The 21,801-nt window shown below is 55.1% G+C and overlaps 2 protein-coding genes and 1 long non-coding RNA gene across 3 annotated transcripts; 2 read left to right on the top strand and 1 right to left on the bottom strand.

The window, feature by feature from the left end:
• Positions 1–223: 223 nt before the first annotated feature.
• MEA1 (male-enhanced antigen 1) lies at positions 224–9,609 on the bottom strand. Its single transcript, XM_089665435.1, has 4 exons — positions 9,478–9,609; positions 2,940–3,132; positions 2,144–2,234; positions 224–451 (listed from the first exon to the last, which is right to left on the bottom strand). The coding sequence occupies exons 1-4, from the start codon at positions 9,558–9,560 to the stop codon at positions 294–296; spliced, it is 525 nt and encodes a 174-aa protein (XP_089521561.1). The 5' UTR covers positions 9,561–9,609; the 3' UTR covers positions 224–293.
• On the top strand, positions 9,556–17,447 carry LOC149431644 (uncharacterized). The gene is made up of 3 exons (XR_016309187.1): positions 9,556–9,696; positions 17,014–17,222; positions 17,297–17,447. It is a non-coding gene; the product is annotated as an uncharacterized LOC149431644 (long non-coding RNA).
• Positions 17,448–17,537: 90 nt separating this feature from the next.
• Positions 17,538–21,577, top strand: LOC149431643 (kelch domain-containing protein 3-like). Its single transcript, XM_089665437.1, has 3 exons — positions 17,538–17,650; positions 20,392–20,463; positions 21,356–21,577. Exons 1-3 carry the CDS (start codon positions 17,621–17,623, stop codon positions 21,575–21,577), a joined length of 324 nt encoding a protein of 107 aa, XP_089521563.1. The 5' UTR covers positions 17,538–17,620.
• Positions 21,578–21,801: the final 224 nt, after the last annotated feature.

The raw sequence follows: 21,801 nt of genomic DNA, 5'->3' as shown, positions 1-21,801 counted from the left end.
CCACGGGGGAACGTGTCACTAACCCAGCCGATTCCACGGGGGAACGTGTCACTAACCCAGCCGATTCCACGGGGGAACGTGTCACTAACCCAGCCGATTCCACGGGGGAACGTGTCATGCTAGCACACAGGTGATATGAGATCTTCCTGAACACCTAAGTGCCTCCCGAATCTCATCCATGTCCTCACCAGGCGTGGTCTCAGCATACATGACAGACACAGAATTGGTCACATGATGTATATTATGATACTTATATACACAGACTACACATACAATATATATACAGGAGATCCTCATTTCTTGCTGGATGATGGGGCTGCACATCGGGATTGGATGGTCTGGTGTACAAGGTGCTCCCAATCTGCATCGGAGATCTGCTGCGCCCACAACGGGACGGACACAGAGGGCAACTTCACTGCCGCCATCGTCTTCTTCACCAGCTCCACGTGGTCTACACACAGAAAGGTGATCTTAGTACTGACAACCGGGGTGACAACCTACCACCAAGACGAGACCCCGCCGTGACAACCTACCACCAAGACGGAACCCCACTGTGACAAGCTACCACCAAGAGACTTGCGCCATGACGGGACCCCGTTGTGACAACCTACCGCAAAGAGACGAGCGCCATGATGGAACCCCGCTGTGACAACCTACCGCCAAGAGACGTGCGCCATGACGGGACCCCGCTGTGACAACCTACCGCCAAGAGACGAGCTCCATCACTGGTCCCCGCTGTGACAACCTACCGCCAAGAGACGTGCGCCATGACGGGACCCCGCTGTGACAACCTACCGCCAAGAGACGTGCGCCATGACAGGACCCCGCGGTGACAAGCTACCACCAAGAGACTTGCGCCATGACGGGACCCCGCTGTGACAACCTACCGCCAAGAGACGTGCGCCATGACAGGACCCCGCGGTGACAAGCTACCACCAAGAGACTTGCGCCATGACGGGACCCCGTTGTGACAACCTACCGCCAAGAGACGAGCGCCATGACTGGTCCCCGCTGTGACAACCTACCGCAAAGAGACGAGCGCCATGATGGAACCCCGCTGTGACAACCTACTGCCAAGAGACGTGTGCCATGACGGGACCCCGCTGTGACAACCTACCGCCAAGAGACGAGCTCCATCACTGGTCCCCGCTGTGACAACCTACCGCCAAGAGACGTGCGCCATGACGGGACCCCGCTGTGACAACCTACCGCCAAGAGACGTGCGCCATGACAGGACCCCGCGGTGACAAGCTACCACCAAGAGACTTGCGCCATGACGGGACCCCGCTGTGACAACCTACCACCAAGAGACGTGCGCCATGACAGGACCCCGCGGTGACAAGCTACCACCAAGAGACTTGCGCCATGACGGGACCCCGTTGTGACAACCTACCGCCAAGAGACGAGCGCCATGACTGGTCCCCGCTGTGACAACCTACCGCAAAGACGAGCGCCATGATGGGACCCCGCTGTGACAACCTACCGCCAAGAGACGTGCGCCATGACGGGACCCCGCTGTGACAACCTACCGCCAAGAGACGTGCGCCATGACGGGACCCCGCTGTGACAACCTACCGCCAAGAGACGTGCGCCATGACAGGACCCCGCTGTGACAACCTACCACCAAGAGACGTGCGCCATGACGGGATGATACACCTCCCCCTCCCTTGCCTCCCCGGGCTCAGCCTTTCAATGACACCTCCCCCTCCATTGCCTCCCTGAGCCCAGGCTGTCAATGAAACCCCCCCTTCCCCCGCCTCCTCAAGCTCCACCTGTTAGTGACCCACCAATCACGCTCAATATCATCACGCATCCTGGGGATCACAACAATGTAAGGACCGCCCACCGCCAATGCTGGTGAAGAACAGCCCCGCTTGTCATGTGACACCTCAGGGTTGGTGTCTTTATATGTTGCTTTTCAAATGAAGTGCGGGGGAGGGAGCAGAGTAAGCGGCTTTAAAGCCCAAATCCCGGCAGATTGTTTTCATTCCGGACAGGTCGGGGAGGTTGGAGCCGCACTCCGGGATCACCTCATGGAATTTCCAATGTTTGGTGGCCCCCAACAGGCACATCGCCTGCTTTTCCCAGGTGGTCTATAGCCTCCCTAATAATGGTTTCCTTGGTGATCCCGCCACTCGGATACCTGCGTCCATCGGAATGGAGTTGTGTGCGGTGTCACCCTCCTCCTCATCCTCGCTGTCCACAGGCGGGTCCGGAAGGTGGAGCCTCAGAGCCTAAAATGAGAGCAGATAGAGAATCAGCTTCTTCCTTCATGACTGGGCTCCTTCCTTCCCTTTAGGGGCCCTTCCTTCCCTCCAGGGGATGTTCCTTCCCCCTAGGGGTCCTTCCTTCCCTCTAGAGGTATTCCTTTCCTCTAAGGGCTGGTCCCTCCCCCTAGGGGTCCCTTCCTTCCATTTAGAGGTCTTCCTTCCCTCCAGGGGATGTTTCCTCTTCCTAGGGGTCCTTCCTTCCCTCCAGGGGATGTTCCCTCCCCCTAGGGGTCCTTCCTTCCCTCCAGGGGATGTTCCCTCCCCCTAGGGGTCCTTCCTTCCATTTAGAAGTATTCCTTCCCTCTAAGGGCTGGTCCCTCCCCCTAGGGGTCCTTCCTTCCATCTAGGGGCCCTTCCTTCCCTCCAGATGTTCCCTCTCCCTAGGGGTCCTTCCTTCCCTCCAGGGGATGTTCCCTCCCCCTAGGGGTCCTTCCTTCCATTTAGAGGTCTTTCTTCCCTCTAGGGGCTGTTCCCTGGGTCTGCCTGGGGTCTGGCAGAGGCCGGAGGAGCAGCCTGGGGTCTGGCAGAGGCCAGAGGAGCAGCCTGGGGTCTGGCAGAGGCCGGAGGAGCAGCCTGGGGTCTGGCAGAGGCCGGAGGAGAAGCCTGGGGTCTGGCAGAGGCCGGAGGAGCAGCCTGGGGTCTGGCAGAGGTCAGCCATAACGGTGGTACCTGTAGCCTCTCCTGTAGGTCGCTCTCGGTCTGGGCTGTGTCCTCCGGATCCTGGTTCAGTGGTTGGTACTGGTATCCACTCTGCCCTTCCTCATCCTCCTCCTCTTCTCCGGCACTCCAGTCTCCAGGCCCAGCATCCTGGGGGTCCCCCACCTCCTCACTCTGGTTTGGAAAGATCCTCTCGGGGCCCATCCTGTGTAATGAAATCACATGACATAATGGCCGGCCCAACATGAAGACGGATACACCACCAGCGGACTGAAGGAACGTCTCTGAATCCACCCAAAATACGGCATCAGACCTCACGGTCCTCCTCCACTCCAACCAGAACCCTCCAACCAGAACCCTCCAACCTCCTCCAACCAGAACCCTCCAACTAGAACCCTCCAACCTCCTCCAACTAGAACCCTCCAACCTCCTCCAACCAGAACCCTCCAACCACCTCCAACCAGAACCCTCCAACCTCCTCCAACCAGAACCCTCCAACCTCCTCCAACTAGAACCCTCCAACCTCCTCCAACCAGAACCCTCCAACCTCCTCCAACTAGAACCCTCCAACCTCCTCCAACCAGAACCCTCCAACCTCCTCCAACTAGAACCCTCCAACCTGCTCCAACACCAAATCCAGAATGTCGGCTAATCTACAGACAACCAATGTATAGCCTGGGGACATGACACAAATGATGGAGGATAATGGGAGGGGCAAGGATGAGGGATGATGGGAGGAGTCAGTGATGAGAGATAAGTGTACCACGCCTACAGCCACCCCTCTGCCTAAGTATACCACCGGACTGGAAGGGAGGGGGAGGTAGTGTCCGGACTGGAAGGGGGGGAGGAAGTGTCCGGACTGGAAGGGGGGGAGGAAGTGTCCGGACTGGAAGGGGGGGAGGAAGTGTCCGGACTGGAAGGGAGGGGGAGGTAGTGTCCGGACTGGAAGGGGGGGAGGAAGTGTCCGGACTGGAAGGGGGGAGAGGAAGTGTCCGGACTGGAAGGGGGGAGAGGAAGTGTCCGGACTGGAAGGGGGGAGAGGAAGTGTCCCGACTGGAAGGGGTGGGGGGGGAGCGTCCAGACTGGAAGGGGTGGGGGGGAGCGTCCAGACTGGAAGTGGGGGGGAGAACTTCCAGACTGGAAGTGGGGGGGAGAACGTCCAGACTGGAAGGGGGGGGGGGAACGTCCAGACTGGAAGGGGGGGGGGGACGTCCAGACTGGAAGGGGGGGGGGGAACGTCCAGACTGGAAGGGGGGGGGGGGGGAACGTCCAGACTGGAAGGGGGGGGGGGGGAACGTCCAGACTGGAAGGGGGGGGGGGGAACGTCCAGACTGGAAGGGGACGACGACGTCCAGACTGGAAGGGGGGGGAACGTCCAGACTGGAAGGGGGGGGGAACGTCCAGACTGGAAGGGGGGGGGAACGTCCAGACTGGAAGGGGGGGGGGGGGAACGTCCAGACTGGAAGGGGGGGGGGGAACGTCCAGACTGGAAGGGGGGGGGGGGGGAACGTCCAGACTGGAAGGGGGGGGGGGGAACGTCCAGACTGGAAGGGGGGGGGGGGAACGTCCAGACTGGAAGGGGGGGGGGGGGAACGTCCAGACTGGAAGGGGGGGGGGGAACGTCCAGACTGGAAGGGGGGGGGAACGTCCAGACTGGAAGGGGGGGGGGAACGTCCAGACTGGAAGGGGGGGGGGGGGAACGTCCAGACTGGAAGGGGGGGGGGGGAACGTCCAGACTGGAAGGGGGGGGGAACGTCCAGACTGGAAGGGGGGGGAATGTCCAAACTGGAAGGGGGGGGAACGTCCAGACTGGAAGGGGGGAATGTCCAGACTGGAAGGGAGAGGGGGGGAGCGTCCAGACTGGAGGGGGGGGGTGGAGTGTCTGGACTGGAAGGGGATAACTCCACTTAGTCAAAGTTCGGCAAGCTGAAGAATGAGCCAACCAGGACAGGACTGCAGCCACCTCGTGTGACAGACCCAACCAGGACAGGACTGCAACCTCCTCGTGTGACAGACCCAACCAGGACAGGACTGCAGCCTCCTCGTGTGACAGACCCAACCAGGACAGGACTGCAGCCTCGTGTGACAGACCCAAACAGGACAGGACTGCAAACCTCCTTGTGTGACAGACCCAACCAGGACAGGACTGCAGCCTCCTCGTGTGACAGACCCAACCAGGACAGGACTGCAGCCTCCTCAAGTGACAGACCCAACCAGGACAGGACTGCAGCCTCCTCATGTGACAGACCCAACCAGGACAGGACTGCAGCCTCGTGTGACAGACCCAACCAGGACAGGACTGCAGCCTCCTCGTGTGACAGACCCAACCAGGACAGGACTGCAGCCTCCTCGTGTGACAGACCCAACCAGGACAGGACTGCAGCCTCCAGCCTACTGACCACCAGCCTGGCATCTGAGGGAGCGTTGTTCTTTGGGAGGCGTGTGCCTGGGGGGGGGCTTTTTATTTCACGTCCCCCTGAACCACACAGACTCTGAGAATTGGAGGACGAGGATACAGATTTGGGGTGTCTGTGCCTAACCCAGGACTGACTGCTTCAAACCCCCCCCCCCCCCCCCCCAGACTCTAAGATGATGCTGATATAATCAGCTCAAAGCACCCGATGTGAAGTCTCCCGCTGGAATCTGTTTATAAACCGCCCTCAGAAACACGGCTACAGGGCGGCACGGGGGCGCAGAATCACCCACTTGTATACACACGGGATTTGACATTTCCAGGTAGGGGACACGCATGCCGCCATTTGCAGCTGAGGCTGTCAATCACCGGGTCCCGGTCGGTGATTACTCGCCAGCGCCCAGTGATTGCCGAGTATCTCTGACGGGGGCAATATAGTCCTCCTCCCTGTCAGCTCCGGCACACTGAGCAGCACAGCAATCCACAGCAGTGCCAGTACAGACCCCGCCCCCTAGTAACACAGACCCCGCCCCCTAGTAACACAGCACACAGGTAACCCTTTGATGGCCCCACATTACCACCTTCCTGCCCAGTGCCATTAGTACAGTGTCGGTGCTTTCTGCTAGCATTGATCACTGTATTGGTGTCACTGGGGATGTCAGTGACACCAAGTCCCCCCCAGTGTCAGAATATCCGCCGCAGTCCCACTATAAGTCGCTGATCGCCGCCATTACTAGTATATAAATCCCCGTATTTCTCCCGCCATTTGTAGACGCCATAAATGTCACATAAACCGATTCATTTACATGGAGAGGGAGGTGACAGCGAAGACACGGAGCGGGGCGTCACGGGGAAGACACGGAGCGGGAGGTGACAGCGAGGACACGGAGCGGGAGGTCACGGCGAAGACACGGAGCGGGAGGTCACGGCGAAGACACGGAGCGGAGGTCACGGCGAAGACACGGAGCGGGAGGTCACGGCGAAGACACGGAGCGGGAGGTCACGGCGAAGACACGGAGGGGGAGGTCTCAGGCGAAGACACGGAGCGGGAGGTCACGGCGAAGACACGGAGCGGGAGGTCACGGCGAAGACACGGGGCGGGAGGTCACGGCGAAGACACGGAGCGGGAGGTCACGGCGAAGACACGGAGCGGGAGGTCACGGCGAAGACACGGACCGGGAGGTCACGGCGAAGACACGGACCGGGAGGTCACGGCGAAGACACGGAGTGGGAGGTCACGGCGAAGACACGGAGCTGGAGGTCACGGCGAAGACACGGAGCGGGAGACATTTTGGCCGAAATTTATGATGAAATTTGATTTTTTAATTTTTTTACTGGATGTTTTATAGCAAAAAGTTCAAAATAATTTTTTTTTTCTCAAAATGTGTTTTTGTTTTTTTTTTTTTTTAAGTGCAAAACTAAAAACCGCGGAGAGGATCCAATACCACCGAATGAAAGCGCCACTGATGGGGAAAAAGGATATAAATGTCATCTGGGTGCGGCGTTGCATGACTGCGCAATTGTCAAAGTAACGCAGCACAGTACCGCAAACAATGGCCGGTCAGGAAGGGAGGAAATCTTCTGGGGGGGAGGGGGGGGGGAATCCTCTGGAGGAGGAGGGGGAAATCCTCTAGAGGGGGAGGGGGGAATCCTCTAGAGGGGGAGGGGGGAATCCTCTGGAGGAGGAGGGGGAAATCCTCTAGAGGGGGAGGGAGGAATCCTCTGGAGGAGGAGGGGGAAATCCTCTGGAGGGGGAGGGAGGAATCCTCAGGAGGGGGAGGGAGGAATCCTCAGGAGGGGGAGGGGGGAATCCTCTGGAGGGGGAGGGGGAATCCTCTAGAGGGGGAGGGGGGAATCCTCTGGAGGAGGAGGGGGAAATCCTCTAGAGGGGGAGGGAGGAATCCTCTGGAGGAGGAGGGGGAAATCCTCTGGAGGGGGAGGGAGGAATCCTCAGGAGGGGGAGGGAGGAATCCTCAGGAGGGGGAGGGGGGAATCCTCTGGAGGGGGAGGGGGGAATCCTCAGGAGGGGGAGGGAGGAATCCTCTGGAGGGGGAGGGGGGAATCCTCTGGGGGGGAATCCTCTGGGGGGGAAGATCCTCTGGAGAGGGAGGGGGGAATCCTCTGGAGGGGGAGGGAGGAATCCTTTGGAGGGGGAGGGGGGAATCCTCTGGGGGGGAATCCTCTGGGGGGAAGATCCTCTGGAGAGGGAGGGGGGAATCCTCTGGAGGGGGGATGAGGGATGATGGGATGGGTCAGTGATGAGGGATGATGGGAGGGGTCAGGGATGATGGGAGGGGTCAGGGATGATGGGAGGGTCAGAGATGAGGGATGGTGAGAGGGGTCAGTGATGAGGGATGATGGGAGGGGTCAGAGATAAGGGATGATGGGAGGGGTCAGAGATGAGGGATGGTGAGAGGGGTCAGTGATGAGGGATGATGGGAGGGGTCAGGGATGATGGGAGGGGTCAGTGATGAGGGATGATGGGAGGGGTCAGGGATGATGGGAGGGGTGGGTCAGAGATGAGGGATGATGGAAGGGGTCAGGGATGATGGGAGGGGTCAAGGATGATGGGAGGGGTCAGGGATGAGGGATAATGGGAGGGGTCAGGGATGAGGGATGATGAGAGCGGTCAGGGATGATGGGAGGGGTCAGGGATGACGGATGGTGAGAGGGTTCAGTGATGAGGGATGATGGGAGGGGTCAGGGATGAAAGATGGTGAGAGGGTTCAGTGATGAGGGATGATGGGAGGGGTCAGGGATAATGGGAGGGGTCAGGGATGAGGGATGATGGGAGGGGTCAGGGATGAGGGATGATGGGAGGGGTCAGGGATGAGGGATGGTGAGAGGGTTCAGTGATGAGGGATGATGGGAGGGGTCAGGGATGATGGGAGGGGTCAGGGATGACGGATGGTGAGAGGGTTCAGTGATGAGGGATGATGGGAGGGGTCAGGGATAATGGGAGGGGTCAGGGATGAGGGATGATGGGAGGGGTCAGGGATGAGGGATGGTGAGAGGGTTCAGTGATGAGGGATGATGAGAGGGGTCAGTGATGAGGGATGATGAGAGGGGTCAGTGATGAGGGATGATGGGAGGGGTCAGGGATGATGGGAGGGGTCAGGGATGATGGGAGGGGTCAGGGATGAGGGATGATGGGAGGGGTCAGGGATGAGGGATGGTGAGAGGGTTCAGTGATGAGGGATGATGGGAGGGGTCAGGGATGATGGGAGGGGTCAGTGATGAGGGATGATGGGAGGGGTCAGTGATGAGGGATGATGGGAGGGGTCAGTGATGAGGGATGATGGGAGGGGTCAGGGATGATGGGAGGGGTCAGGGATGAGGGATGATGGGAGGGGTCAGGGATGAGGGATGGTGAGAGGGTTCAGTGATGAGGGATGATGGGAGGGGTCAGTGATGAGGGATGATGGGAGGGGTCAGGGATGATGGGAGGGGTCAGGGATGATGGGAGGGGTCAGGGATGAGGGATGATGGGAGGGGTCAGGGATGAGGGATGGTGGCAGGGGTCAGGGATGAGGGATGATGGGAGGGGTCAGAGATGAGGGATGGTGGGAGGGGTCAGGGATGAGGGATGGTGGGAGGGGTCAGGGATGAGGGATGATGGGAGGGGTCAGGGATGAGGGATGGTGAGAGGGTTCAGTGATGAGGGATGATGGGAGGGGTCAGGGATGATGGGAGGGGTCAGTGATGAGGGATGATGGGAGGGGTCAGTGATGAGGGATGATGGGAGGGGTCAGGGAAGATGGGAGGGGTCAGGGATGAGGGATGATGGGAGGGGTCAGGGATGAGGGATGGTGGGAGGGGTCAGGGATGAGGGATGGTGAGAGGGTTCAGTGATGAGGGATGATGGGAGGGGTCAGGGATGATGGGAGGGGTCAGTGATGAGGGATGATGGGAGGGGTCAGAGATAAGGGATGATGGGAGGGGTCAGGGATGATGGGAGGGGTCAGTGATGAGGGATGATGGGAGGGGTCAGAGATGATGATGATGAGGTCAGGAATAATACACGTCCCTGTCAGCCATCCTCCCGGAACTCGTTGTGGTCACGTAGCCGGTGTAGCGGCAAGATGAGTCCTCCCATGAAGATGTGTCGCCCTAACGCTTCTGCGCGGATCCTCTCACCTGACGGCTCGGCAGAGTCTCTCCCTCCTCTCACTTCCGCACTTCCCTCCCCAGAGAGAACTTCCGGTTGTAGTTGGCGTCATAGACCGGAAGTTCTGGCGATGGTTGGCGGGCGATGGTTGGCGGCCGCTGGGTGACTTCCGGTTCCGGATGGAATGTAGGAAAGACTTCCGGTTGTGGTTGGCGGATGGAGTAGCGAGGAAAGGCCGGGAGGGGAAGGTGAGTCCGGCCGGAGGAGCCCAAATATATCTCTGTATACTCCATATATACTCCCATGTCATGTATATCTCTATCCCCCCCCCGGTACGTTATCCCATCCCCCATACAGGTCTATAACAGGATATACAGATATATATATATAATTGGTATACGGGATATACGGATATATATATAATTGGTATACGGGATATACAGATATATATATATAATTGGTATACGGGATATACAGATATATATATAATTGGTATACGGGATATACAGGTATATATATAATTGGTATACGGGATATACAGATATATATATAATTGGTATACGGGATATACAGATATATATATATAATTGGTATACGGGATATACAGATATATATATAATTGGTATACGGGATATACAGATATATATATAATTGGTATACGGGATATACGGATATATATATAATTGGTATACGGGATATACAGATATATATATATAATTGGTATACGGGATATACAGATATATATATAATTGGTATACGGGATATACAGATATATATATAATTGGTATACGGGATATACGGATATATATATAATTGGTATACGGGATATACAGATATATATATGATTGGTATACGGGATATACGGATATATATATAATTGGTATACGGGATATACGGATATATATATAATTGGTATACGGGATATACAGATATATATAATTGGTATACGGGATATACAGATATATATATAATTGATATACGGGATATACAGATATATATATGATTGGTATACGGGATATACAGATATATATATATAATTGGTATACGGGATATACAGATATATATATAATTGGTATACGGGATATACAGATATATATATAATTGGTATACGGGATATACAGATATATATATATATAATTGGTATACGGGATATACAGATATATATATAATTGGTATACGGGATATACAGATATATATATAATTGATATACGGGATATACGGATATATATATATAATTGGTATACGGGATATACAGATATATATATAATTGGTATACGGGATATACAGATATATATATATAATTGGTATACGGGATATACAGATATATATATATATATATATATAATTGGTATACGGGATATACAGATATATATATATAATTGGTATACGGGATATACAGATATATATATATAATTGGTATACGGGATATACAGATATATATATATAATTGGTATACGGGATATACAGATATATATATATAATTGGTATACGGGATATACAGATATATATATAATTGGTATACGGGATATACAGATATATATATAATTGGTATACGGGATATACAGATATATATATATAATTGGTATACGGGATATACAGATATATATATATAATTGGTATACGGGATATACAGATATATATATAATTGGTATACGGGATATAGGTCACACTATACAGACAGGGCAGCTCAATACATGAGGGTTAGACGGTCCCTGACTCACAGAGCTTACAATCTAACTGGGGGGGGGGGGGGTGATGGCCGAAATTCAGTTGTAGGTGGAGGTGGGACCAGCCACCATGGAGAGATGAATTTCAGGGATCTGATTAAAGTGGACAATGGGGGGGGGGCATAGCAGAGATTGGGGTAGGGAGTTCCAGGGGATGGGAGAGGCTCTGGAGGCGAGGAGGGACATGCAGAGCAGGATATGGTGGGGGGATGCGGAGGGGACTGGTCGGGGGGGAGCGGGGACAACGGGTCAAGGGAGAGCGGGGAGAACGGGTCGGGGGAGAGCGGGGACAACGGGTCATTTGGCATACGGAGAGGACGGGTCGGGGGAGGGTGGATGCGGAGAGGAGGTCGGGGAGGACGGGTCGGGGGGGATTCGGAGGGGACCAGTTGGGGGGAGCGGGGAGGACGGGTTGGGGAGCGGAGGGTCCGGGGAGGGGGAGCAGAGATGCAGAGAAGAAGTCGGGGTGGGATTGGGTTGTGGATTGGTGGGTTGGGTGGGGGAGGATGGTATTAGGGATTGGTGGGTTGGGTGGCGGAGGATGTTATTAGGGATTGGTGGGTTGGGTGGCGGAGGATGTTATTAGGGATTGGTGGGTTGGGTGGCGGAGGATGTTATTAGGGATTGGTCGGTTGGGTGGCGGATGGTATTGGGGATTGGTGGGTTGGGTGGCGGAGGATGTTATTAGGGATTGGTGGGTTGGATGGGGGAGGATGTTATTAGGGATTGGTCGGTTGGGTGGCGGAGGATGTTATTAGGGATTGGTGGGTTGGATGGGGGAGGATGTTATTAGGGATTGGTCGGTTGGGTGGCGGATGGTATTAGGGATTGGTGGGTTGGGTGGCGGAGGATATTATTAGGGATTAGTGGGTTGGGTGGCGGAGGATGTTATTAGGGATTGGTCGGTTGGGTTGCGGTGGATGTTATTAGGGATTTGTGGGTTGGATGGGGGAGGATGTTATTAGGGATTGGTGGGTTGGATGGGGGAGGATGTTATTAGGGATTGGTGGGTTGGGTGGCGGAGGATGTTATTAGGGATTGGTGGGTTGGATGGGGGAGGATGTTATTAGGGATTGGTGGGTTGGGTGGCGGAGGATATTATTAGGGATTGGTGGGTTGGATGGGGGAGGATGTTATTAGGGATTGGTGGGTTGGGTGGCGGAGGATGTTATTAGGGATTGGTGGGTTGGATGGGGGAGGATGTTATTAGGGATTGGTCGGTTGGGTGGCGGAGGATGTTATTAGGGATTGGTGGGTTGGGTGGCGGAGGATGTTATTAGGGATTGGTGGGTTGGGTGGGGGAGGATGTTATTAGGGATTGGTCGGTTGGGTGGCGGATGGTATTAGGGATTGGTGGGTTGGGTGGCGGAGGATGTTATTAGGGATTGGTGGGTTGGATGGGGGAGGATGTTATTAGGGATTGGTGGGTTGGGTGGCGGAGGATGTTATTAGGGATTGGTGGGTTGGATGGGGGAGGATGTTATTAGGGATTGGTGGGTTGGATGGGGGAGGATGTTATTAGGGATTGGTGGGTTGGGTGGGGGAGGATGTTATTAGGGATTGGTGGGTTGGGTGGCGGAGGATGTTATTAGGGATTGGTGGGTTGGATGGCGGAGGATGTTATTAGGGATTGGTGGGTTGGGTGGGGGAGGATGTTATTAGGGATTGGTCGGTTGGGTGGGGGAGGATGTTATTAGGGATTGGTGGGTTGGATGGGGGAGGATGTTATTAGGGATTGGTGGGTTGGATGGGGGAGGATGTTATTAGGGATTGGTGGGTTGGATGGGGGAGGATGTTATTAGGGATTGGTGGGTTGGGTGGCGGAGGATGTTATTAGGGATTGGTCGGTTGGGTGGTGGAGGATGTTATTATGGATTGGTGGGTTGGGTGGCGGAGGATGTTATTAGGGATTGGTGGGTTGGGTGGCGGAGGATGTTATTAGGGATTGGTCGGTTGGATGGGGGAGGATGTTATTAGGGATTGGTGGGTTGGATGGGGGAGGATGTTATTAGGGATTGGTGGGTTGGGTGGCGGAGGATGTTATTAGGGATTGGTGGGTTGGGTGGCGGAGGATGTTATTAGGGATTGGTGGGTTGGGTGGTGGAGGATGGTATTAGGGATTGGTGGGTTGGGTGGCGGAGGATGTTATTAGGGATTGGTGGGTTGGGTGGCGGAGGATGTTATTAGGGATTGGTGGGTTGGATGGGGGAGGATGTTATTAGGGATTGGTGGGTTGGATGGGGGAGGATGTTATTAGGGATTGGTGGGTTGGGTGGCGGAGGATGTTATTAGGGATTGGTGGGTTGGGTGGCGGAGGATGTTATTAGGGATTGGTGGGTTGGATGGGGGAGGATGTTATTAGGGATTGGTGGGTTGGATGGGGGAGGATGTTATTAAGGATTGGTCGGTTGGGTGGCGGAGGATGTTATTAGCGATTGGTGGGTTGGGTGGCGGAGGATGTTATTAGGGATTGGTGGGTTGGGTGGCGGAGGATGGTATTAGCGATTGGTCGGTTGGGTGGCGGTGGATGTTATTAGGGATTGGTGGGTTGGGTGGCGGAGGATGGTATTAGGGATTGGTGGGTTGGGTGGCGGAGGATGTTATTAGGGATTGGTGGGTTGGATGGGGGAGGATGTTATTAGGGATTGGTGGGTTGGGTGGCGGAGGATGTTATTTGGGATTGGTACGTTGGGTGGCGGAGGATGTTATTAGGGATTGGTACGTTGGGTGGCGGAGGATGTTATTAGGGATTGGTGGGTTGGGTGGCGGAGGATGTTATTAGGGATTGGTGGGTTGGGTGGGGGAGGATGTTATTAGGGATTGGTGGGTTGGGTGGGGGAGGATGTTATTAGGGATTGGTCGGTTGGGTGGCGGAGGATGTTATTAGGGATTGGTGGGTTGGGTGGTGGAGGATGGTATTAGGGATTGGTGGGTTGGGTGGCGGAGGATGTTATTAGGGATTGGTGGGTTGGGTGGCGGAGGATGTTATTAGGGATTGGTGGGTTGGATGGGGGAGGATGTTATTAGGGATTGGTGGGTTGGATGGGGGAGGATGTTATTAGGGATTGGTGGGTTGGATGGGGGAGGATGTTATTAGGGATTGGTGGGTTGGATGGGGGAGGATGTTATTAGGGATTGGTGGGTTGGGTGGCGGATGGTATTAGGGATTGGTGGGTTGGGTGGCGGAGGATGTTATTAGGGATTGGTGGGTTGGGTGGCGGAGGATGTTATTAGGGATTGGTCGGTTGGGTGGCGGAGGATGTTATTAGGGATTGGTGGGTTGGGTGGTGGAGGATGTTATTAGGGATTGGTGGGTTGGATGGCGGAGGATGTTATTAGGGATTGGTGGGTTGGGTGGCGGAGGATGTTATTAGGGATTGGTGGGTTGGGTGGGGGAGGATGTTATTAGGGATTGGTGGGTTGGGTGGCGGAGGATGTTATTAGGGATTGGTGGGTTAGATGGGGGAGGATGGTATTAGGGATTGGTGGGGTTGGGTGGCGGAGGATGTTATTAGGGATTGGTGGGTTGGATGGGGGAGGATGGTATTAGGGATTGGTGGGTTGGGTGGCAGAGGATGTTATTAGGGATTGGTGGGTTGGGTGGCGGAGGATGTTATTAGGGATTGGTGGGTTGGGTGGCGGAGGATGTTATTAGGGATTGGTGGGTTGGGTGGCGGATGGTATTAGGGATTGGTGGGTTGGGTGGCGGAGGATGTTATTAGGGATTGGTGGGTTGGGTGGCGGAGGATGGTGTTAGGGGTTGGGTGGAGGAGGATGTTATTAGGGATTGGTGGGTTGGGTGGCGGAGGATGTTATTAGGGATTGGTCGGTTGGGTGGCGGATGGTATTAGGGATTGGTCGGTTGGGTGGGGGAGGATGTTATTAGGGATTGGTAGGTTGGGTGGCGGAGGATGTTATTAGGGATTGGTGGGTTGGGGTGGCGGAGGATGTTATTAGGGATTGGTGGGTTGGATGGGGGAGGATGTTATTAGGGATTGGTGGGTTGGGTGGCGGATGGTATTAGGGATTGGTGGGTTGGGTGGCGGAGGATGTTATTAGGGATTGGTGGGTTGGGTGGCGGAGGATGGTGTTAGGGGTTGGGTGGAGGAGGATGTTATTAGGGATTGGTGGGTTGGGTGGTGGAGGATGTTATTAGGGATTGGTGGGTTGGATGGCGGAGGATGGTATTAGGGATTGGTGGGTTGGGTGGCGGAGGATGGTATTAGGGATTGGTCGGTTGGGTGGCGGAGGATGTTATTAGGGATTGGTCGGTTGGGTGGCGGAGGATGTTATTAGCGATTGATCGGTTGGGTGGCGGAGGATTTTATTAGGGATTGGTGAGTTGGGTGGGGGAGGATGGTATTAGGGATTGGTGGGTTGGGTGGCGGAGGATGGTATTAGCGATTGGTCGGTTGGGTGGCGGTGGATGTTATTAGGGATTGGTGGGTTGGGTGGCGGAGGATGTTATTAGGGATTGGTGGGTTGGGTGGCGGAGGATGTTATTAGGGATTGGTGGGTTGGATGGGGGAGGATGTTATTAGGGATTGGTGGGTTGGATGGGGGAGGATGTTATTAGCGATTGGTCGGTTGGGTGGCGGTGGATGTTATTAGGGATTGGTGGGTTGGGTGGCGGAGGACGGTATTAGGGATTGGTGGGTTGGGTGGCGGAGGATGTTATTAGGGATTGGTGGGTTGGGTGGTGGAGGATGTTATTAGGGATTGGTGGGTTGGATGGGGGAGGATGTTATTAGGGATTGGTGGGTTGGATGGCGGAGGATGTTATTAGGGATTGGTCGGTTGGATGGCGGAGGATGTTATTAGGGATTGGTGGGTTGGGTGGCGGCGGATGGTATTAGGGATTGGTGGGCTGGGTGGCGGAGGATGTTATTAGGGATTGGTGGGTTGGGTGGGGGAGGATATTATTAGGGATTGGTGGGTTGGGTGGCGGAGGATGTTATTAGGGATTGGTGGGTTGGGTGGCGGAGGATGTTATTAGGGATTGGTGAGTTGGGTGGCGGAGGATGTTATTAGGGATTGGTCGGTTGGGTGGCGGAGGATGGTATTAGGGATTGGTGGGTTGGGTGGCGGATGGTATTAGGGATTGGTCGGTGGATGGCGGAGGATGTTATTAGGGATTGGTGGGTTGGATGGCGGAGGATGTTATTAGGGATTGGTCGGTTGGATGGCGGAGGATGTTATTAGGGATTGGTGGGTTGGATGGCGGAGGATGTTATTAGCGATTGGTCGGTTGGGTGGCGGAGGATGTTATTAGGGATTGGTGGGTTGGGTGGCGGAGGATGTTATTAGGGATTGGTGGGTTGGGTGGCGGAGGATATTATTAGGGATTAGTGGGTTGGGTGGCGGAGGATGTTATTAGGGATTGGTGGGTTGGGTGGCGGAGGATGTTATTAGGGATGGTGGGTTGGGTGGCGGAGGATGTTATTAGAGATTGGTGGGTTGGGTGGCGGAGGATGTTATTAGGGATTGGTGGGTTGGGTGGCGGATGGTATTAGGGATTGGTCGGTTGGGTGGCGGCGGATGGTATTAGGGATTGGTGGGTTGGGTGGCGGATGGTATTGGGGATTGGTGGGTTGGGTGGCGGAGGATGGTATTAGGGATTGGTGGGTTGGGTGGCGGATGGTATTAGGGATTGGTGGGTTGGGTGGCGGAGGATGGTATTAGGGATTGGTGGGTTGGGTGGCGGATGGTATTAGGGATTGGTGGGTTGGATGGGGGAGGATGTTTTTAGGGATTGGTCAGTTGGGTGGTGGAGTTATGTTTTTATCCATAGGTCGGTCGGGTAGTTGAGTGTTCTAAGTCTCGTTTTTCCCTCGCCAGGCTTGGGTGTGCCAACACTTCGGCCCCTCACCTTGCTGCGTTATGCAGTGGGGGGATGCCTCGCTGGACGGTGCACTTGGAGGGGGGTCCCCGGCGGGTGAATCATGCTGCGGTAGCGGTTGGACATCGAGTGTTTTCCTTTGGCGGTTACTGTTCTGAAGAGGACTATGAGACTCTGAGGCAGATTGATGTCCATGTCTTCAATGCCGGTATGTGTGTGGAGTCATTGTGGTCCTCCTCATCTGGTGATGGTCCAATCCTCTGATCTCTTTTTTCCTTGCAGTGTCTCTACGTTGGAGAAAACTGCCTCCTGTCATTGGATGTCAGTCTAAGGTTCCCTACATGAGGTACGGCCACACCGCTGTGCTCATCGATGACATCATCTACATCTGGGGTGGCCGCAATGACACCGAGGGGGCTTGTAATGTCCTCTACATATTTCCACACAGGTACCGCCTATTCCGTGTGCGTATCGCATCCAGACTCCGCCTCCTTACTAATACATGGCTTTCTGATTGCAGGAACCGAGCAGTGGGCCACCCCCCAGGTGACAGGACAGATTCCTGGAGCTCGGGACGGACACTCTGCCTGTGTCCTGGAGAGGACCATGTATATCTTTGGAGGATATGAACAGCTGGTAAGAAGAACATGGGGATTGGGGGGGCACTTGGGGGGTGCACATGATTCCTGTACTGTGTGAACTGGTATAGGGGGAGTGGAAAATGAGCCCCTCTTTGTAGGTTGGTGTGGAGGGCACATGATCCCCTTGTACCATGTAGATTTATATGGTGGGCACACAATCTCTGTAAATTAGTATGGAGGACTATGGTGGGCCCATGGTGTCCCTGTACTCTGTAGATGTATGGGGGGGGGGAGGACTATGGTGGGCCCATGGTGTCCCTGTACTCTGTAGATGTATGGGGGGGGAGGACTATGGTGGGCCCATGGTGTCCCTGTACTCTGTAGATGTTTGGGGGGGGGAGGACTATGGTGGGCCCATGGTGTCCCTGTACTCTGTAGATGGTTATGGGGGGGGGACTATGGTGGGCCCATGGTGTCCCTGTACTCTGTAGATGGTTATGGGGGGGGACTATGGTGGGCCCATGGTGTCCCTGTACTCTGTAGATGTATGGGGGGGGGGGGGACTATGGTGGGCACATGGTGTCCCTGTACTCTGTAGATGTATGGGGGGGGGGGGGGGTACTATGGTGGGCCCATGGTGTCCCTATACTCTGTAGATGGTTATGGGGGGGGGAGGACTATGGTGGGCCCATGGTGTCCCTGTACTCTGTAGATGTATGGGGGGGGGGACTATGGTGGGCCCATGGTGTCCCTGTACTCTGTAGATGGTTATGGGGGGGGGACTATGTTGGGCCCATGGTGTCCCTGTACTCTGTAGATGGTTATGGGGGGGGGGGGGGAGGACTATGGTGGGCCCATGGTGTCCCTGTACTCTGTAGATGGTTATGGGGGGGGGACTATGGTGGGCACATGGTGTCCCTGTACTCTGTAGATGGTTATGGGGGGGGGGACTATGGTGGGCCCATGGTGTCCCTGTACTCTGTAGATGGTTATGGGGGGGAGGACTATGGTGGGCCCATGGTGTCCCTGTACTCTGTAGATGGTTATGGGGGGGACGGACTATGGTGGGCCCATGGTGTCCCTGTACTCTGTAGATGGTTATGGGGGGGACTATGGTGGGCCCATGGTGTCCCTGTACTCTGTAGATGTATGGGGGGGGGGACTATGGTGGGCACATTGTGTCCCTGTACTCTGTAGATGTATGGGGGGGGGACTATGGTGGGCACATGGTGTCCCTGTACTCTGTAGATGTATGGGGGGGGGGGGTACTATGGTGGGCCCATGGTGTCCCTGTATTCTGTAGATATATGGGGGCGGGGGGACTATGGTGGGCACATGGTGTCCCTGTATTCTGTAGATATATGGGGGCGGGGGGACTATGGTGGGCACATGGTGTCCCTGTAGATGGGTGGGGGTACTATGGTGGGCCCATGGTGTCCCTGTACTCTGTAGATGTATGGGGGGGGGGACTATGGTGGGCACATGGTGTCCCTGTACTCTGTAGATGTATGGGGGGGGGACTATGGTGGGCACATGGTGTCCCTGTACCTTGTAGATGGGTATGGGGGGACTTGGTGGGCCCATGGTGTCCCTGTACTCTGTGGATATATGGGGGGGGGGGGGGACTATGGTGGGCACATGGTGTCCCTGTACTCTGTAGATATATGGGGGGGGGGACTATGGTGGGCACATGGTGTCCCTGTACTCTGTAGATGTATGGGGGGGGGGGACTATGGTGGGCACATGGTGTCCCTGTACCTTGTAGATGGGTATGGGGGGACTTGGGCACATGGTGTCCCTGTACTCTGTAGATGGGTATGGGGGGACTATGGTGGGCACATGGTGTCACTGTACTATGTAGATGTATGGGGGGGGGGGGACTTGGTGGGCACATGGTGTCCCTGTACTCTGTAGATGTATGGGGGGGGGGGGACTATGTTGGGCCCATGGTGTCCCTGTACTCTGTAGATGGGTATGGGGGGACTATGGTGGGCACATGGTGTCCCTGTACTATGTAGATGTATGGGGGGGGGGGACTTGGTGGGCACATGGTGTCCCTGTACTCTGTAGATGTATGGGGGGGGGGGGGACTATGGTGGGCACATGGTGTCCCTGTACTCTGTAGATGTATGGGGGGGGGGGACTATGGTGGGCACATGGTGTCCCTGTACTCTGTAGATGTATGGGGGGACGGACTATGGTGGGCACATGGTGTCCCTGTACTCTGTAGATGTATGGGGGGGGGGGACTATGGTGGGCACATGGTGTCCCTGTACTCTGTAGATGTATGGGGGGGGGGGGGGACTATGGTGGGCACATGGTGTCCCTGTACTCTGTAGATGTATGGGGGGGGAGGACTATGGTGGGCACATGGTGTCCCTGTGCTCTGTAGATGGATATGGGGGGGGAACTTGGGCCCATGGTGTTCCTGTGCTCTGTAGATGGATATGGGGGGGGGGACTATGGTGGGCCCATGGTGTCCCTGTACTCTGTAGATGGGTATGGGGGGACTATGGTGGGCACATGGATATGGGGGGACTATGGTGGGCACGTGGATATGGGGGGGACTATGGTGGGCACGTGGATATGGGGGGGACTATGGTGGGCACATGGATATGGGGGGACTATGGTGGGCGCATGGATATGGGGGGGACTATGGTGGGCGCATGGATATGGGGGGGACTATGGTGGGCACATGGATATGGGGGGGGGACTATGGTGGGCGCATGGATATGGGGGGGTACCATAGATTGGTGTGACATGTGTGGTAATCTCGGGACGTTTTCTCCCTCCCAGGCTGACTGCTTCTCCAATGATATTCACAAGCTGGACACCAAATCCATGAGCTGGGCGCTAGTGAAGGCCAAAGTGAGTGTGGGGGGAGGAGCCAGACAATGCCCCTCCTCCAGAGAACATGTAATATGACTACCCAGCATTCCTCATTGTATGCCATTACCCAGCATTCCTCATTGTATCCCGTTACCCAGCATTCCTCCTTGTATGCCGTTACCCAGCATTCCTCCTTGTATGCCATTACCCAGCATTCCTCCTTGTATGCCATTACCCAGCATTCCTCATTGTATGCCATTACCCAGCATTCCTCCTTGTATGCCATTACCCAGCATTCCTCCTTGTATGCCATTACCCAGCATTCCTCCTTGTATGCCATTACCCAGCATTCCTCCTTGTATGCCATTACCCAGCATTCCTCATTGTATGCCATTACCCAGCATTCCTCATTGTATGCCATTACCCAGCATTCTTCATTGTATCCCATTACCCAGCATTCCTCCTTGTATGCCATTACCCAGCATTCCTCATTGTATCCCATTACCCAGCATTCCTCCTTGTATGCCATTACCCAGCATTCCTCATTGTATCCCATTACCCAGCATTACTCATTGTATGCCATTACCCAGCACTCCTCATTGTATGCCATTACCCAGCATTCCTTCTTGTATCCCATTACCCAGCATTCCTCCTTGTATGCCATTACCCAGCACTCCTCATTGTATGCCATTACCCAGCACTCCTCATTGTATGCCATTACCCAGCATTCCTCCTTGTATGCCATTACCCAGCATTCCTCATTGTATGCCATTACCCAGCATTCCTCATTGTATGCCATTACCCAGCATTCCTCATTGTATGCCATTACCCAGCATTCCTCATTGTATGCCATTACCCAGCACTCCTCATTGTATCCCATTACCCAGCACTCTTCATTGTGTCCCATTCTGATTGGTCGGTCTGTCTGTAGGGCTCAGCAGCTCGCTGGAGAGATTTCCACTCAGCCACTGTGATTGGTCAGAAGATGTTCGTGTTTGGCGGCCGCGCGGATCGCTCCGGACCATTTCACTCCAACAGCGAGATCTACTGCAACCGCATCCGAGTGTTCGACCTCATGACCGAGAGCTGGCTGGATGCAGCCCAGTCCACAGCGCCCCCCGAAGGGAGGAGGAGCCATTCGGCCTGTGAGTGAGGATGAGGGGATTGTGGGTATGGAGTATGTAAGAGGGGGAGGAGCCATTCAGTCTGTGAGTGAGGATGAGGGGATTGTGGGTGTGGAGGATTACGAGGAGGAGGAGCCATTCAGTCTGTGAGTGAGGATGAGGGGATTGTGGGTATGGAGGATTACGAGGAGGAGGAGCCATTCAGTCTGTGAGTGAGGATGAGGGGATTGTGGGTATGGAGGATTATGAGGCG

Source organism: Staurois parvus, unplaced genomic scaffold (assembly GCF_062004578.1).
Source record: "Staurois parvus isolate SC_StPar_1 unplaced genomic scaffold, SC_StPar_1.0 ptg002192l, whole genome shotgun sequence".
Lineage (NCBI taxonomy): Eukaryota > Metazoa > Chordata > Amphibia > Anura > Ranidae > Staurois > Staurois parvus.
This window is presented reverse-complemented; position numbering and strand designations above follow the sequence as displayed.

Excerpts from the sequence above, each read along its gene's own strand:
- MEA1 (XM_089665435.1), bottom strand. The coding sequence starts at position 9,560 with ATGACGCCAACTACAACCGGAAGTTCTCTCTGGGGAGGGAAGTGCGGA. Across the intron at positions 3,133-9,477 it reads AGACTCTGCCGAGCCGTCAG|GATGGGCCCCGAGAGGATCT; the intron begins GTGAGAGGATCC and ends TTCATTACACAG. Across the intron at positions 2,235-2,939 it reads ACCTACAGGAGAGGCTACAG|GCTCTGAGGCTCCACCTTCC; the intron begins GTACCACCGTTA and ends CTCTCATTTTAG.
- LOC149431643 (XM_089665437.1), top strand. The coding sequence starts at position 17,621 with ATGTATATCTTTGGAGGATATGAACAGCTG. Across the intron at positions 17,651-20,391 it reads TTGGAGGATATGAACAGCTG|GCTGACTGCTTCTCCAATGA; the intron begins GTAAGAAGAACA and ends TCTCCCTCCCAG. Across the intron at positions 20,464-21,355 it reads GGGCGCTAGTGAAGGCCAAA|GGCTCAGCAGCTCGCTGGAG; the intron begins GTGAGTGTGGGG and ends GTCTGTCTGTAG.